The sequence below is a fragment of the Aedes aegypti genome, chromosome 1 (genome assembly GCF_002204515.2).
Source record: "Aedes aegypti strain LVP_AGWG chromosome 1, AaegL5.0 Primary Assembly, whole genome shotgun sequence".
NCBI classification, from domain to species: Eukaryota; Metazoa; Arthropoda; class Insecta; order Diptera; family Culicidae; genus Aedes; species Aedes aegypti.
The window spans coordinates 209,732,220-209,751,459 of NC_035107.1; the positions used below are offsets into that span (position 1 = coordinate 209,732,220).

The 19,240-nt window shown below is 38.5% G+C and overlaps 1 protein-coding gene across 1 annotated transcript; it reads right to left on the bottom strand.

Moving 5' to 3' along the window:
* Positions 1–2,458: 2,458 nt before the first annotated feature.
* LOC5572333 (proclotting enzyme) lies at positions 2,459–16,699 on the bottom strand. Its single transcript, XM_001653977.2, has 4 exons — positions 16,462–16,699; positions 16,158–16,395; positions 15,819–16,003; positions 2,459–2,898 (listed from the first exon to the last, which is right to left on the bottom strand). Exons 1-4 carry the CDS (start codon positions 16,559–16,561, stop codon positions 2,516–2,518), a joined length of 906 nt encoding a protein of 301 aa, XP_001654027.2. The 5' UTR covers positions 16,562–16,699; the 3' UTR covers positions 2,459–2,515.
* Between the last annotated feature and the right edge of the window lie 2,541 nt (positions 16,700–19,240).

Consider the following 19,240-nt stretch of genomic DNA (forward strand, 5'->3'; position numbering starts at 1 on the left):
GGCATTTCCAGATCGTGTCCGGTATTGGGTGCCACCTTTCAAGATCGAACAATTTGGTACTAAAATACATCATCAAAATGCAATGTCAAAATTCATATTTATATTTTCAAATTTATTTTTGTACACTATAAAAATGATGATATTTATCATAAATGGGTAACACGAGTCCATTAAATCAATATTTTTCGAATTATGAATTTTGTGGCTTAAGTGTCCGGTACTGGAGGATCTCCCCCTATAGTTATTCTTCTTAATCTAGCCTTGAAAGTCAGCTTCATAATCAGAAATCGTACTCTAGTAATATACCGTTCCAGATACGATATATCTCCTACGGTGGACAAATTACTAGTAATTGAGCATTCTTCTTCTTCTTTTCAGGCGTTACGTCCCCACTGGGACAGAGCCTGCTTCTCAGCTTAGTGTTCTTATGAGCACTTCCACAGTTATTAACTGAAAGCTTACTATGCCAATGACCATTTTTGCATGCGTATATCGTGTGGCAGGTACGAAGATACTCTATGCCCTGGGAAGTCGAGAAAATTTCCAACCCGAAAAGATCCTCGACCGGTGGGATTCGAACCCACGACCCTCAGCTTGGTCTTGCTGAATAGCTGCGCGTTTACCGCTACGGCTAATTGAGCATTCGTTACTTCCAAATTACTAGTAATTGAGCATTCGTTACTTCCAATCAGAATGTTTCCCAAAGAGCCCGGCAAATCCCAGAACAGAAGTATTCGGAAGTTTGGGATGAGCCATATCAGGAAATTCAACCATGAGGTAAATTTAGAAGATATTTTCAAAAAACTTTTCTCCTTATTTATATTGCTGAGCTCCTTTGAGTCTTTTCGGAAGTACGTATATAAGACTATGAAATAAGTTAGTTTTTATTCCGATTTCAAGCCGACCGATAATAATTGTCATGCAAAAAAAAATCTGTTTTTTGCCCTAACTACATTTACATGTAAAAAACGTTTGTTTTTCATGAAAAATGTTTATAACTATTCACCGACAAAATTGTATAGGCCTTAAAATATGCGTCTCAATCGTCTAAAGATGAAGGAATGACAACTTTGATGAGATATCTAAAAAAAAAAAAAATATATATATATATATATATATATATATATATATATATATATATATATATATATATAACACAAAAACCTATTTTTGAAGGGCCACCCTACATCAATAGCGAAAAATGCTCTAAAACGATCAATTTTTGAGCTAGGAAAAAACTTTTTTTATCAAATCAGCTTAAAATTCTCCGATCTTCAACTTTGTAGAACAAGCTATGTCAATATTCGTTAAAATAAAAAAGTTTTAATGGTTATCTTTTTTTACATAGGGCCACCCTAATTTTCGTTCCGACCAAAAAAAATGTTTTTATATTAGAAACAACTTTGTAAAACATCATTTTTACGTAAAATCGCAATTTAAGGCGTGAGTTCCATCTTTCCTCCTAACACCCCTATCTGTCCCACTGTGCAGTGGTGCACCTGGCGGGCAGAATAGATCAAAGTAATTTAGGCTATGTTCTACATCAAAAAGGCAGTGTTGCTCTGAAAGGAATTGAATGATCATCTCAGCATGATTTAGACTTTGCTATCACTAATAACAAATTATCCTTACGTCCCATCAAAATGTGGTCTTCAGCAAGGTTGAAGCTGGGAAGATTTCACATGAGCAGAGTTTGTTCACTTTTCCATAAATTATTATTACGAGCAGTTAGAGGACTGAACATAAAAGGTTTTTCTTTTCCATAGTAATTTCCATAGAAACTTCAAATGGCCTGTGCACAACCAAATTTCTTCCAAATCACTTCAAATTTTGGGAGAATGATTTTCATCATAATTGACACCGTTTAAGCATAGAGGAGCAAAAACTTCAAAATTTGCATCAGTCTACTGAGCAGTGTTGTGAAAAACTCAATTTCTCATAACTCACGCTTGAGATTTTTCATGCGTGAGTTTTCAATCACGCAACTCAGCAGTCAAAAAATCATGGATGAGTTGGCTCACCTTTTTGACTCATTGTCTCGTATTTCCACAGTTTACTCACACACAGCAATAATTTCTTGTTAGTCTGGTAAATTTATAGTAATCCTTTCTTACGTAAACAACAAAGTTCGGGTCTCACGAGCTTTTGACGGGTTTTGAGTCTGAATCTTTTTTTTACGATTTGAGTTGATTAAGTGATTTTGCATCAAAATCTCAAGCATTAGATTTGCGAAGCAGATCTCTAATGAGTTTTCTCTCACGGGAGAGCGTATAGGCCTCTGCATTGTTTTGATTTTGTATGGGATTTTGACTTTTACTGGCCTTGATGTTTACAAATTTCATGAAAGAGTGAAAGGAACAGGTATATTTTTGTGCAGAGCCCCATTGGTTGAGATTTGAGTGTGAATCTATCAACACTGTGCCTAAGGAAAGTCATCAATAATCAAACCAGTTCCTGCTTCATATTATTTGTTTTTATTAGTATCAACAGTTATAATATCACTCGCCTCGTCAATTCAGTTAGCCTTCACAGTATCGTGAATCCACTTAACATACTTGGGAATATCGACGTACACAAAGGGCGTTCCCGGTTCCGCGTCCTGAATCCCAATCGACAGCATCGCCACCTGATACATCCGATTGTGGTATTCGACCTCCAAGGCCGATCCCGCCCCGCCTATCATATCGATGGTTTGGTTTCGATAGCTGCTGGCGCAAATCTGGCCCTCGGTCAAAGTTAACAGGTTGTCCACCATGTCACGGCACTTCTCCAGTTCGACGTAGCGCATCCAGTACTGCTGGGGCCGGGACTGATTGGCCCACAGAGCGTTGTACACGTTCGGTAGATTCACTTTGCCGATTTCGAACTTGATCAACGGCAGGCAGATGGGTTTGACCGCTGCAATTGAATAGGTTGGAAAGTGTGATTAGTATGTGGAACACATGCAAAATTGTTCCTGGAATATTTGCATAAGATTTCTATAAATGAAGATAATGTAAAATATCTGTCCAAAAGACTAGATGGCTTTGATCGAATATTCTGTATCATCTGAAAAAGAGCACAAAATGCAGAAGACTTCCATTGTAACTCCGAAAAATTCAGCTGCTGTCCCACAAAACATACATCCCGTGCCTAAGGTGCTGCAAACCCTGTGGACTTCCGTTACAAGCACAAACGGTCGGATGACATCTGCTGGAAGACACGAGGGGTTTCGCTTTTGATGAAGATAACTGGCGTACTTCTGCAGGAAGATCAGAAGATTTATGCTCAAAAAAATTTCCATTGAAATCCCAGAGGACTTACATTAGAAGCCCAGATGACTTCTATTGGAAGCCCATTATATTATCACTTAAACAATTGTTGCTGTGTAGAAGTGTTTGATGGCCATAGAAACCAAAGGATACCAAAAGAACTTCTACTGTGGAAGGTCAAAAGTCTTACAATTTTGAAAACCAAAAGTCTTTCATTCTCTCGAAGATACCGTGATGCATCATTACCCGGACACTTAAGTAACGCCGAAAGTTCAAACGCTGTTTTGAACATGTTTCTATCACATCTAGTATAAGTTTTATTGTTTTCCACACAGGTATACTTAAAACTTTGTATCATGAACAACGATGGTAGTAAAATATACATTTATAACATGTAAAACGTTAATTTAATGAAGCATGTCGTGTTTTTAAATCCGGACACATGCATCAAAATGCCGGACGCTTTTGAATCGAAATCCGGACAGATGCGTTTTGCGTTGAAAATATACATGAAAAATAATAAAAGGCACTATACTCTAACGGTAAATCTCCAATATAATAAAATAACAAGCATAAATATACTAATCAATATATGAAAGGTCAAAACTTAGAATAAAATTAAAATTGTTTCACCTGCACTTCTAGTCGACAACCTGTATTTGATGTTCACAGAAAAGATCCTCAATATTAACATTTTTCTTGCGTAAACCAGTTCTCCGCCGACAAATTACATTCTTAGTTTCACATCAATTCACATCAAAACATTTCCAAACACACTAAATATTAGATTTTTTACGATATGCCCGGGTTAACAATCACTTGCCTACAAATCCGGACAGCGTTTGAGGCATCCTGTTTTCTCATTACAAATGATTATTTGCACAAATTGTACTCACTCTTTGCTGCACACACTTGAAAACTATTATTCCACACACTTCACAGATACGAAAAGCACTAAAATTGTATAATTTTGTAACTTCATTTTAACTCGAATGTGGCAGACGTTCTTGCCAAAAATTTCACTTTGAGATTTGGTTATTTGGAGGAATGACTCTCAACTTGTGTCGCCTATTTGTTTTTATTTTTAATATTTCGTTACAAATGATTACTAGATGAAATAATGAATTAACGTGACAAGACATATTTAAAGTTACGAATAAAAACTTTTAACCTATATTTAATATTTGATTTCATATTAAATTTAATAATTACAATCAGAGTGTCCGGATTTTGGTACCGTCCGGATTTTGATTCACCACGGTATTCCCAGGCCAAAGGTTACAATCTGGAAGGCCGAAGATCATCTAATTTGGAAGAAAAAAACTTAAACATAACTCTCTGGAACAGGCTTTGGAAAATTTAACGATCATTGACACTTCTTCTTCTTCTTTTCTCCTTTCTGGCGTTACGTCCCAACTGACAAAGCCTGCTTCTCAGATTAGTGTTCTTATGAGCACTTCCACAGTTATTAACTGAGAGCTCTCTTTGCCGATCTTTGCCTATTTTTGCATGTGTAGAGTAGAAGTACCAATTATGGCTATAGCACCAATCATGGCAATAGTGGAAACAAAAAGGGATTTTTGTTATTGTTTCACTAGAATATAACGGCTAATATTCACAGGAATGATAAACCTATTTGTTTTTGATGGTAACTAAACCTTGATAAGAACATTCGTGCAATAAGCTTCGAAAAATGAACATTTGAAAATTTTGCGTCACACATATGTCACCTTCTTAGCAATTTGCTAAAGGACACACCTTACGAAATGTATGTTTTTATTCGGAAAAACTGCTTCAACAGATAAATGTATGTTGCCTAGTGAGAACAAATGAATAAATTTAGCTGGTGAGCAACCAAATCAACTGTTTTAAGCTGGAAATCGTGTTATTTCCACTATGTCGATAACTGGTACAAGGAGTTTATGAGAGCCCAATTATGGCGATACTCTGGAGGCAGCTTGTTTACATTTTTTGATTAGTGAAATAAAAGAAGTAAGAGGACTGAACACAACAGGTGTTTAGTTTTACGGGTGACTTCCACGACGGGAAGGTTCGGTAAGGCATTATCTTCATGTTTTGTACTCAATTGCTAAGATTTTTCAATCACACGTTCGCAAGCGGAAGATGCTAATTTCATGGTAGAGGGGGTTTTCAGTGACACTCGATTTTTGAATTTTCCCTTTTCTTTCGTTAAAATTGGCCGCTGTAAAGGTAATGTGAGTTCATTAATGCTGTTTTGTATCATAATTTGCGTTTTCACTACATTTCGACTCCTTTTCGATATGGGGTCATGCACAAATTACGTCACGCTCCAAGGGGGGGAGGGGGTCGAGCCAAACGTGGCAAGCCTTACAAAATTTTCGGAGGACTCATACAAAAAGTGTGACAAAGGGGGGGAGGGGGTCGAAAAAGTTGAAATTTAGCGTGACATAATTTGTGTACCATCCCTAATTAATTTGCTCCCATGAACCCATTGCGATAAATTGATTTAACATGTATTTAACACAAAACTTTTGGAAAGTTTCATGAGCAATCACTTCATTACATATAAGCGTTGCATTATCATTAGCTCTGGATGATGTTTGAGTTCATTTTGTGCAAATTTTCGATAGTCCATAATTTGAACACTTTTATGTCGAATGCTAGGAACGCTATTGCCATAATTGGTACAAAGACAACGCTTTTTAAAACCAATTTTTAGAAGCTTAACGTCAATTTAGTACTAAAACTGTTTAATTCAACTGCTTCGCAAGGCTTCAAACTAGTAATTAACACCAACAAGTCATGCTTACGTTTTAGGCACGCGGTTAAAACTTGATTTTTATCCATACTGTTGACATATTGCATCCATAATTGGTACACATACCCTATATCGTGTGGCAGGTACGAAGATACTCTATGCCCTGGGAATCAAGAAAATTTTCTTTACGAAAAGATCCTCGACTAGCGGGATTCGAACCCACGACCCTCAGCATGGTCATGCTGAATAACTGCGCGTTTACCGCTACGGCTATCTGGGATCATTGACACACTAGCCATAAGTTCATCCCATTTATCCGCCTGCATTCATACAACACACATGACATTTATCATTCGTGGAAGATGGAAGAACCATGAACGAAAACAAGACAGACACACACCACCCACTGTTTGGCACCGATCACTGTGTGTCAACACTTGTAACATTCGCTGACCCACTCTCATTCTGATCTAGAAACAGAGGCGGATATGTTTTATTATGTGAGAGTTGCTGCTCATGAACGCTTTCGTGCCACGTACCAAACTAGAGAGTCAATATTTACATTCATAGGACTCTCCGCATGCGATGTGCCACGAACTGTTATGGTTCGTGAACTGTTACACCCTCCGAATATGGTTCGATTCGGATCAAAATCCAAACACTGCTCTGGAAAGAAAGCACTCATCCATGCTGGAAAGCTAGAGAAGGCCATCTGAAAAACCGAATTATTAAACCTTGTAATTTATAAGGCCAAAAGTCCTCACTCTAGGAAATCAATCAATTTTCACTATAGAAATTTAGCAAATTTGCACTATGAAAAACCAGAGCACTTCCAATCTAGAGGGCCAGAAGGTTTTCACTTTGGCAGGTTAGAACTCTTTATGTATGTGAATCCTGAAAACATTCTTCATCAAAGACCATAGGATTTCTCTGCATTCGTTTTTGAATGTCCAAAGAACTCCCGCTTCAGCATGTCACTCTAATGTAGATCGGAACGCTTCCATTATTGGAAATCAGACAACTTCAACTCTAAGCAGAGCACTTCCTCTCCAAAATTCCAGAGGACTCTGAAAGACCATCAGGGGACTTCGATAGCGGAAGGCGAAAGCGCTTTAAATCTGCAAGGCCAGTGAACTTATATTCTGGAAAGTCAGAGGATTTAAAATCTGGAAAGTGAGAACGCTTCTTTTCTTTGATATCAGAGAAATTCAACTCTGGAGGTCCAGCTCACTCCGTTTCTTAAATGCCAGGGAATTTCCACTCTTGATGGAGGACTTTCACTCTGCCACTCTAGAAAACCAAAGGAATTCCAGTCTGGAAGGCCAGAGCACTTCCACTCTATAAGTCTAGAGGACTTCCACTCTGGGAGGGCAGAGTACGTCAACTCTGGAAGGCCATAGGACTTCCACTTTGGAAACTCAAAGGAGTTTCACTCTGGAAGGCCAGATGACATCCACTCTGGAAGGCCAGAGCACTTCTACTCTGGAAAACCAAAGGACTGCCGCTCTGTAAAACCAAAGGAATTCTTCTATGGAAGGACAGAGGTACCACTCTTGAAGGCCAGAAGACTTCCACTTTGGAAGGCTAGAGGACTTCAACTCTGGAAGCCCAAAGAAGTTCCACTCTGGAAGGCCAAAGCACATCGACTTTGAAAAACCAATGGATTTCCACTCAGAAAAATCAAAGGAATTTCACTCTGGAAGGCCAGAGGACTTCTACTCTGGAAAACCAAAGGATTTCTACTCTGGAAAACCAAAGGAGTACCACTCTGGAAGGACAGAGGACTTCCACTCTATAAGGCTAGAGGACTTATACTCTGGAAGGGCAGAGAACTCCCACTTGGGAAGGCCATATGACTTCAACTCTGGAAGGCCAGAGGACATCCACTCTTAAAAACCGAAGGACTGCCGCTCTGAAAAACCAAAGGAATTCCACTCTGGAGGACTTCCACTCTAGAAAAGCAGACGACTTCCACTCTAGAATCCCAAAAGGCATCCACTTTGGAAGTCCAGAGGACTTCCACTCTGGAATCCCAATTCCTATCTGAGAGACCATAGAGCTTTCTATCTGGACGCTCAGAAAACTTTCACTCTGGAAGGCCAGGACGCTATCACATGTTGGGCCACTAGAAACTGCCTACATCCGAATCCGAAGAAAACTAAAGCTATTATCTTCAGCAAGACTGGTAGTTTTGTACCACAAACAGATATAGTCTTTAGCGGGGAAGTTGTACCATTGTCCGATGCAGTCACCAACCTTGGACTTGAAATGGATAGAAATATGACTTGGTCCCACCTAGTTAATAGTGTCACTCAAAAAGTCTACAACACCTTGAGAATTTTCCGCCGATTTGCCTCAGTTCTCTCTATACCAAAACGTCGGAAGCTCGTTCAGGCCGTAGTGATGCCTATATTAGCATACTGTGATATAGTGTATTATCATGGCCTTTCTGTAGCACTCAAGGAACAGCTCCATCGTTGTTTCAAATCAGCTGTACGGTTTGTACATGGCTTGCGACGTCGAGATACCACAATAGCCGTCAGAAACACCATTCTTGATCACGACTTACCGGCGAATTGTCATCTACGCACCTGCAGTTTTATGAAGCGAGGATACGATAGTGACCTACCGGATTACATCCAAGACCTCCTGCTACAGGGACAGCAACAACGAACACGATCGTTTGTAATACCCAGGCATACGACAGTAAGCGGAAGAAGTGTTTTAATTGCTGAAGCATCCTGCTGGAATAGTTTTCCGATAGAGATTAAACAAAAACGAACTCTCTCATCCCTCAAAATCCCTCTACAGAATATTAGAATAACCTTCAGGATGAATTACTGTGAAAAATGTATTTTAAGCCCCTAACTGTTCCACGAATTTGTCAAGTTTTATTAGAACCACTACTATATTTTTCCCATACCCGTTTCCTTCACCTGATATACAGTATGACTAACAGGCTAACGTAATCAATAAAACAATAAAATTACAAAAAAAATTACTTCCAATCTGGAATCCCAATAGTTATCCACTTAGGAAAGTCAGAATATTGACTTTCAGGAAGCTCAGAAAACTTTCTCTTTGGAAGACCAGAACATTTCCACTGTGAAAGTTCTGAACATTTCTTGTCTGAAAGGCTGGAGGACCCCCATTCTGGGATGCCAGAGGGCTTCTTAACAGGAAGGTCAGACGATTTCCCCTCTGGAATGCTAAAACTCTTCCTTTCTGAAAGACCTGAACATTTATGGTCTGGAAGGTAAAAACTCTTCCGTTCTAGAAGGTCATAAGCATAGCATAGCATAGCATAGACTAGCTGTACATGTCAATGGTTGATACTCCGTGATTGATCGGAACTGGTAAGAATTGCACTACGATCCAAATTAATAAGGGATGGGAGTTTCCGCTTACTCTCGAAATGCAATTTTAGCAGATCTATTATTATTGATCAATAACGGCGCCGGCCAAGTCCTTACAGTCAGTTGGGATGGGGAAGGAATGTTAGGGTGTAATGATTGTTGCTTCTAGAGACCGAGAATACCTCTGCATCTCCACAATCACCACGGGAAGGGTGTTTATTAGTGAGGGAGGAAAAGATCTGGGAGTCACCTTTGGTCGGTGATGCGATCCATGGACAAGGGGGAAAAATACGACTTATACTTAAAGCTAGTTTTGTAATTTTGTCTCGAGAAGTTTTTGGTAGAAGATTTAGAAAATACATCAACATCTGCAGTGTTGAACCATTCAAAAGATTTTTATTTTTGGCGAAAACAGAAAATATATATGTATACATATTAGATTATATGAAAAAGGAATTATGCCGACACCTGTAGTGACGAACCATACACAGTTTGTTTGAAACTGTGCATTTTTGTCTCAAGATAAAAAGTAGTAGTTTTTTTTAATATTTCAACATTCATAATGTCGAACAATTCAAAAGATATTTTTAGTAATGTCAAAAAGATAAAAATACATGTATCTTGATTTCGACACTTGTAATGACGGACCATACAAAGTTTGTTTGAATATTACATAAAAGTAATGCTTTTTTGAAAAAATGTGTTATCATAAGCATGAAACGAGCTCACCAGTTGGTAATCCGTCCTCGATTGAACACGAATATATTTTCGCACTCAGACAGCGTGAACAGCAAAACTTCTCGGCGTCCCGAAAACGAACCGTCTTGCTTGGGCTTTCCAAAATACTTCCCGAGAGAAAAAAAAATCATTCCGGCGACGCACAAACTGAACTCGCTTGCTTGGGCTTTCGGAAGCACACTCTTTTGGAACACACTGCCCAGCTAAAACGAAACCCGAGAATTCCGGCGACGCGAAAACTAACCTCGCAATATTGGGCATTTGGAACACACTCTTTTATACCTCTTCCGTTCTAGAAGGTCATAAAACGCCAAACTAAATAGCTAGCTAACTTTAAGGTGATTATAGAACGAAGCCACACCTCAACAGTTCAAGAGCACAAGACTTGAGAACCGAATAGCGCTCCGCGTTGCAAATCTATTCCACTGGTCCACCACCAGCAAGCAAGTAGGTTGATTGATTTTCAACGCGAACTGTTGTCAGATTCTCCAGTCTTGTGCACTTGAAAATTCAAAGTTTGGCTTTGAATTGAGTGAAATGAGTTTTATAATCACCTTAATTTACTTCCGCTATAAGCCTAAAAGGTGAGAGTGCTAAATTCAGTCGAAGCTTGCGAAGCTTACGACATCGCAAGGGACCGTCGTAATATAGAAAAGTCGTTATAGAGAACAGTTATAACATTATAATATTGTTCAAGGGACGCAAAATGTCGCTATAGAGAGCTTTTGTCACTATAAAAGTTGTCGTTATAACGAGCTTCGACTGTAGTCATATAAATTCTGCTAAAGCCCTACAAGAGCTTAAAATATTGCAGATAAGTGTTCAGAAAAACTATACAGGACCGTAATAAGCTCACATGACATTTTAAAACAGCCAACATAGTTTAACTTTAGTAGTCTACAGCACTTTTGGTAGTAGTTATTTGATAGATAGAAAAAGGTAGTTCCGTCTATTAAACAAAATTTCAGCATTATTAGATGTAGGATCTAAAAGAATACATAACTACATTGATCGTCTTCGACCGTGGATTTCCAAACCGAGTCTGTAGAGTTATTTGAAAAGCCAAGGCTCAAAACAAAATCAGTCATGATTGTATTGATGAGCAAAACGTGCCGCATTGTAATGAGCACTTAGTTGAGACATCTCGGATTGTTTTGTTGCGCTAGCACCTAAAAATCCTATCTTTGAGAGCTCGAAGTCATGAATTCTGCACAAAATCGAAAAAAAAAACAAGGTTTAATGTTTTATTTGATAAACTGCTAGGTGGTCGATCAATCAGATAGCGTAAAAGAATACCTTTAGTGATTCTTAGCATTTACATTACTTTGAAAATGGTTAATAAAGTAAAGAAGATTTGAAAAAAAAAAACAAAATTGCCTAATTGCTCTTTGTTTAAGGTTCATGTTCATATGGCACTATTGAGCCGAATACATTCGAAATAACTATTTATGTAAGTTTGCAACATGTTGAAGATTTGAAATGTTTACTTTACAACAAAACGTATTATCGAGGAACAGTTGAAAAAAGGGATCTACTAAATGACGATCAATCATTCATTTCAAATATCAATACTTTTCACAAATTAAAAGGCTTTTATCACTTTCCAATAGGCTCCTAAAGCCCTGTCCCAATTTTGGTGTCAAACGCTTAAGTTTAGACCAAAAACACATGTTTACTCAATTTTCTAATGTTTTCCGTTGGTTTAAGCCCATAAAACATTTTTTTAGATTTTGTCACATCCTTTGGCTTAAACTCAAATTTTGGGTGTATTTTGTTTTCCGTGTCCCTTACGAAATGTCAGATAGGAACAACCCCAGTGGTCGAACTAAAACCCCTGTGGTGTTTTTGTCGACTAAGCGAACGTCAAACATGATCAAAAGTGTCAAGGTTCATTTATGGACCAAATTTTTAAATTAAAGTTTAAACATGTTATAGCCATTATTTGAGCGGGAAAAATTGCTAAAGTAGTAACAGTTACATGCTTTTTCGTGTTATTAAATAAAAACAAGATTTCATTAAAAATTTTAGGACCCAATTAGGAACAGGTCAACGTGAAAAACATTTTTCGATGATTTTCCCCGCAGGGAAGTATGATATTAGCAAGATTAGGGAGCCAGCTCCTATTCTTGACACTTTTGATTCATTTCGGCAAGCTCTTGAGCTCATAATTAGCCACAATATACATCGTATTGTAGTTCTTCTTATTGCAATGTTTCAGACCGAGGCCGAGAAAAACCCCTCATGCCAAAGTAAATCATGGAAGTGCCAAGTAGCTCTGCACCCTACATATATAACATTTAGCAGCTCTGGTCATAAGTGAATCATTTATTTCACCGATCACTATAACTTTCATACTCTTATACATAGGGCTCATTAACGACTGCAGCAATGGTGTAGGTTATCAAAACTTCAACAACGTTGTTTGGTAAGTGTTGAATAAATTAGACTGTAGTTAGACGTTCGGCATTTGTTGTCACAGCCTTGTGCTTTAGTCGACTGAGAACTAGTCAGATTTTTTTGCTGTATGCTCGGTGGTGTCAATCTCGATAAAAAGCTTAAAAAATACCGATATTCAAGGAAAAAAAACTGTCTATCAAACAGCCTTATGCCAATCGACTTTGTGCCAAACGGGGTACAATCCAACTTATATATCATTGAGTTCCTAATGAGTCTTTCCCCTAACAACACTGCAAAACACTAAGTTCATCGATTTCCAAAACTATCCTAGATATCTAAGTTACAATGATTACATAATAAATAATTTTGAAATTTATTCAGGCCTTCGATTTTTCGTTGGACCCGTTAGTGAAAGCTAACGGTGGTTATCTTTCTTGGACACCGTCTATTCACTAAACATGGTTGCAACTATGAAAAGAAGGGTGAATCTCTGAATTCACAACTTCCTTCCAAAAAAGTGGGGGTTAAAACTGTCACTAAACGTGGCAAGAATGGAAGAAAGGATGTTTCTCCGGAATGCGCGCTTTATTCCAAGGGTGAAATGAACAATTATGATAATTGCATCGAAATGAGCAATCCGTTCGATGCTCTAGACAAATTTTCCGAACACCACATCGAAGCAGAATCTAGCTCTTTGATTCAAGTGAGGAAGCAAAGAGTGCCGCCTATTGTGGTCAGTTGATCCGAATTTGGGGGTTTTATGCAGGAGATCTTTAACTCCATTATGGGAAACAAGGTTTCCTTCCAAATCGCAAAGAAAGGAGACTGTCGCGTTTTGCCGGAAACTCTTAAAGATCGTGAACTTCTTCTCAAACATCTTGAAGAGAAGAAGCACAATTTTTTTACTTATGACGACAAAACTGAACGTTTGTTCAAAGTCGCCTTGAAAGGTCTCTCAAGTGACTATAAATCACATGAAGAGATCAAAAATGGAATAAATGATTTACTTGGATTTTCCCCAGTCTAAGTATTTAAGTATTTATCAATGCTTTGGACAGTAATTAAGTTTGCTCCAAAGTGACTTGCAAAAAATACCCTGATAGCCCTACATGTTATTCCTCTTCTAGAAATCCATCTACGACGTCCCTGTTACATTTCAAATATCCCATGAAGCGATTCTCAATCCTATCAGCTCAGCTGACTGGATTACATATGAAACATATATTGACTCCAATCATGATGATAAAATTTATTCACAAACACAACTTGATATTGACAATGCTCTTGAAACTTTAACAAATTCCATTGTTGAAGCCAGGAGAATTGCAATTCCAAAATGTGAAGTAAAATTTGAATCCGTGATTATAGACGATGATCTTAAACTCTTGATCCGTCTTAAAAACGTGAGAAGAAGGCAATTTCAACGCACTCGCGATCCTGCTATGAAAATTATATGGGAGGATCTGCAGAAAGAAATTTAAAAAACGATTAACTCAATTAGGAAACAAAAATTTTGGAAAAAAATATCTATTGGCTCTAAGCCTTTTTGGAAATTATCTAAAATTAAAAAAAAACTCAGGAGCCAATTTCTGTATTAAAAAAGGAAAACAAATTATTACTAACTTTTTGCGAAAAAGCTAAAAAATCTGCTACGTAGTTTGAAAGCGCGCACAATTTTAATTTAGGACTAAATAGACCAATATAAAATCAAGGACTTCGAAAATATTCTCAATCAAGAGAACGTTTTCGAAAATTCCTTGTAGACTGATTTGGAAGAAGTGGAAACTATTATTAAAAAATACAAAAATATGACTGGCGATGATGGAATGTTTTACATCCTCATCAAGAAACTTCCAGAAAGTAGCTTGTCATTCTTAGTTGATATATTTAGCAAATGTTTCCAGTTGGCATATTTTCCTGACAAATGGAAAAATGTCAAAGTTGTACAAATTTAAAAACCAGACAAAAATTCTTCAAATGCTTCTAGCTATCGTCCAATCAGTTTGCTTTCCGCCATCAGTGAACTTTTTGAAAAGGACCTTTTGGAAAGAATGATGGTCCACATCAATGAAAATTCAATTTTTGCCAATGAACAGTTTGGATTCCGACTCACCAACTTTTACGTGTAACAAATTGAATACGTTCCAACCAATCTGAAGGCTATTCTACTAGTCTTGCTCTTCTAGACATAGAAAATGCATTCGACAGTGTTTGGCATGAAGGTTTGATTGTAGAATTAAAAAAAACTTGATTTTCCAACAAACATTGTTAGAATCATCCAAAGTTATCTGTCAAATCGTACACTTCAGGTTAATTATCAGAACTCCGGGTCTGAAAGACTTCCTGTACGATCTGGTTTTCCTCAAGGCAGCATTTTGGGGCCAATATAATACAATATTTTCACAGCTGACTTACCTGAGTTAACTCAGGGATGTCAAAAATCTTTGTTTGTGGATGACACAGGCCTCTCCGTCAAAGGTCGAAGTCTGCGTGTCATCTGTAGTAGATTACAAAGAAAAATGTTTTTTTTTATTCATACTTGCATAAATGGAAGATATCTTCCAATGCTTCCAAAACTAAACAAATAATGTATATAATGAAATAAGGTTGTAACATCATATAAAGATCGTTTGTTCTGTAAATTAAAAAATACTTATCATACCATAGACTTGCAAAGACAACTTTAGCCAAACGAAAAATGTTAGTGAAGCCAAACGATGGTAGAACGTTATAATTGTAATACTGGTCATATATTTTATGACGTAATATTTGCTCGGAAAACATTTAAGGATCATAACCAGGATTGGGAAAAATCTTGAAATTCACTCTACAGTAGCCAAGCCAAGCCAATCACAATCAGCGAAGCCAGTGAAACTCACGCCCATCGCTGCTGTAGGCAAAATTCCTTGAAAATAGCAAAACACCCTTTGCTAAGGGCAACCCAGAATTACTGTAGAAAAATGTTCTATTTCCCGCTGCATTTCCGGCATTAAGAGCCTTCAATGACACTCATGATTTAGAAAATTCGTGCACCCAACATAGGCTACTTGATGAGATTCACGTTTTTGAACTACTGTACTGGAGCGCCACGTGATTTTCGCGAAAATTCAAGCCTACTACTATTACCATTCCCAGCAATGATCATAACACACTGAAATTATGTTACTACCTTTTTTCGTAAGTCTACGGAATTCATTTATACTGTAGATCATCGTGATCTGTACTTCATGCCGATGTTCAGATGCTAGCATGTTTGTTGTGCTGCTAAACGTTTCCCATGTTGTTTGTACACGGCCGTTAAGAATTAGATGAAAGTTGATCATAATCAATACTCACAATCGCTCAGTAGGGCATCCTGATCCAACACCACGATAGCCAGATCATTCTCGAAGGTTTCCGAATTGTACATCTCATGCTGGATGACTTTACTAGGCTTCCGCTGCTGTATCGGATCGGAGCATTTAACCTGCTCGCAGTCCTGATCCGTGCCCACATCGTACTCACCCAAACTAATTAAGGTCCTACAAAACAAAAGTATCGTCGTTATCAATATGTTACGCGCACGACTTGACCTCAACCTCTATGCCTCTCTCACTCTCTCTGTCTCTATCGCTCGTTATCTGTTTTTCGCTTGCAAACTCAACTGCCACTGCTAGAACAATTATCGAAACTCACTCGTCTGGTACTATATTCATGGCGCAAACTGCCGACGTTAGAACGTGCTTCGTCGTGATCAACGTCCCGTGACAAAAGTGTATCTGTTCTTCCGGATAATAGAACAGTACCAACCAGGGCGATTCCTGAAGGCGGCCCTCCAACGGACGATCCCGATCCTCACCGAATGCCGTACAGCCACAGTCCTTGTTCAGAACATCGCTCAACTCCATCTGAGCTACGTCCGGAAAGTGGAAAGCTGAAATATGAATTTCTGTGTGAATTTGTCCACTCCATCGATGACTGCGTTGAGCCTCCTACTCACAAGTTGGATCACGGGCAAACTCTCCAAACTGCACCAGCGAAAAAACTATCAACAACACGCTCCCAAAAAGGGTTTTGCCGAAAAAATCACCCATCGCCATGAAGCTGGCTGTTTTCTCCACGATCGTCAACTGCACACTGAGCAGAAGGCCGCCGACCACTTCCAAATCCACATTTTCAACATACGTATTCTTATCAACTCGGTTTGTCCCGACACGACGCCCGGCGTTGCCTCTGACCCACTGCCGAATGGTAGACAGTGGCAATAAACGACCGTTCGAGACAGATGACGGGAATCCCCTATTACGAACTTGAAACTTAAATCCCTTGCCGTTGTAACGGTGAGCTATGAAGCCATCTACCTATCTACATGCAAATCCACTTCGTGAGTACCTACACTGCCGTGCAAAAGTTTGGAGTCACGCCCTAAAAACATACTGACGTGTTTTGTCCATATCCTTGTGAACCCACAATCAATTGAAACTCTCTATGACTCATTCGAAAGGCAATAAGTTAATCTTACTTCGCATGTGTTTTAACAAAATCATTAAAACAATTTTCTTTCACTAATTTTTAAATAATTTTAGCATAAAAACCATAATTTTGGGACTACCTTAGCCGAGTGGTTTGAGTCCACGGCTACAAAGCAAAGCCATGTTGAAGTTGGTTAGGTTCATTTAAAGTTGGTCCACGATCTTATCGTAATGGAAGTTTTCTTAACTTCCCTGGGCATAAAGTATCATCGTACTTGCCACTAGATATGCGATTGCGAAAATGTCAACTTTGGCTCGCAGTTAATAGCTGTTGAAGTGGTCACTGAACACTAAGCTGAGAAGCAGGCTCTGTCCCAGCGAGCACGTAATGTCAATAAGAAGAAGATTAACTCATTCCCCTTCGAATCAGCTATAAACAGTTTTAATTGACTGTGTAGAGATGTGGACAAACCACTTTTGTATGTTTTTAAGCCATGACTTCAAACTTTTGCACGGTAGTGTATATTGAATTACTCGTGACACAACGCCGACGACATCCGATAACCGACAATGATGGCGAACGATCGATTACCGATCAATAATGGGTGATCGATACCTATAGGTGAAACAAATCTAAAACTGCGAGAAAATCATCTCAGTAGCTTAGATTTCTATTTCGGATCGGTAGACTAAGTCAACTGAGTACATTATAAGTGACGTCTCTGCTTAGGTTTCAGGAAAGTGTGGACTTCCCGTGCAAAGAGCTCCCCATAATTAGTCATACAGTTTGAGTGGTTCATAAACATAAAGCCGGCGATGATTGCAGTGAAGCATAAGGCACTTAAACCGAACGACTTGATTTTGAACGTCGTCATTATCAAATGGATAGGTGTTTTGGTAGGACAATTATTCTACACGGTAAAAAAAAACCAGCATGTTCAAGATCTCTTGACTCAGTACAAAACGATAATCACAATGATTCGTAAAGCTCTAACTTTGGATTAGTTCTACTGTCGCTAGCACTACACTCTCAAGTGAGAAGTCGTAGATTTTGAACATCATGTTTGTCCTATGAAAGCAATAATTGACAGCTCGTCGTGAAAAGCTATTGAGATTAGTTCAACCGCTTCTAACAGATGCGAGTCAGTGTCGAGGAAAGATAGGTACAAGACTTGCACTTCAAAGATGAAAAGTGCAAGTCTGTACCGGGCGTAAACGTTTGTTTTAACTTTTAATTTCATTTTTCAATCAAAACATGTAACGTTGAATTCCAGAGCAACTGCAAGACGTGGAATGTGTTCAAGGTTATAGGCTTTGCTGATCAATAAAAGCAAAGTGAGTTATTTGCGTGGTATTGGTTAATGAATGCAGAAAAATTGAATACTGTAATGTGATGAAATATGTTTCAAAGTAGAGCTAATTGTATCTAAACCCTCAAGGCATGTAATGCATAAATCAGATGATATCCAAAATAGATTGTAGATTTTGTGCAGTTGATATATTGTCGCACCGCCACCAAACCGGATCGCGCCAGTGAGACTCGCGACGCGCCTCAACTCGCGCGATTTTGAAATCAGTTTTTTAGTGTGGCGCTGCATTCTTACGATTTTTATGAACACAGCGCACTATTCACATATTAGCTGCGACGCACGGGGCCCGAGAAAACAAAAATTATAAATAAATGTTGGTCTTGATTTCTACCGGATACATAATAATTTGGCAAGCAGATGAAATACACGACCTGGAGAACGTGGGTCGCAGTCGAGGATGAAGATAAGCGGCCATTCTTCTTCTATTTGGCATTACGTTCTTACTAAGACAGAGCCTGCTTCTCAGCTTAGTGTTCTTATGAGCACTTCCACAGTTATTAACTAAGAGCTTTGGTCATAGTTTCCCAACAAGAAAGTCAGGTCAAGTATATGTAAGATTTCAGTTTGTGGGATGTTTTAGAAAAACCGGCCCACATGAATTCCAAGTCAACAAGGGAACTGCGACACGGAGCGTCAACAGTTATGTACGGGATCACGGTGGTAGGGAGCGGTATGGGAAAAGTAGGGAGAACATTTCGATGAAAGCATTGCAATGTAGTAAGACCTGTGCCATGTGTGGATCACTCTAATAATCTGAATACACGGCGATGATGATATCTCCAAAGACCTCCAACATTTTTTTTTATTTTATGTTCATCAACGACACAGTGTAACTAACTTGAAACACAATCGGAAAACAGTATTGTGAGAATTCTTCAAATAAAGCCGACTTTATTGTGTTATGCTTAATGGTATGGTATGTGGTGAAATACGTCAA

Excerpts from the sequence above, each read along its gene's own strand:
- LOC5572333 (XM_001653977.2), bottom strand. The coding sequence starts at position 16,561 with ATGGCGATGGGTGATTTTTTCGGCAAAACCCTTTTTGGGAGCGTGTTG. Across the intron at positions 16,004-16,157 it reads ATGAATATAGTACCAGACGA|GACCTTAATTAGTTTGGGTG; the intron begins GTGAGTTTCGAT and ends TTTGTTTTGTAG. Across the intron at positions 2,899-15,818 it reads GGATGCCCTACTGAGCGATT|CGGTCAAACCCATCTGCCTG; the intron begins GTGAGTATTGAT and ends ATTCAATTGCAG.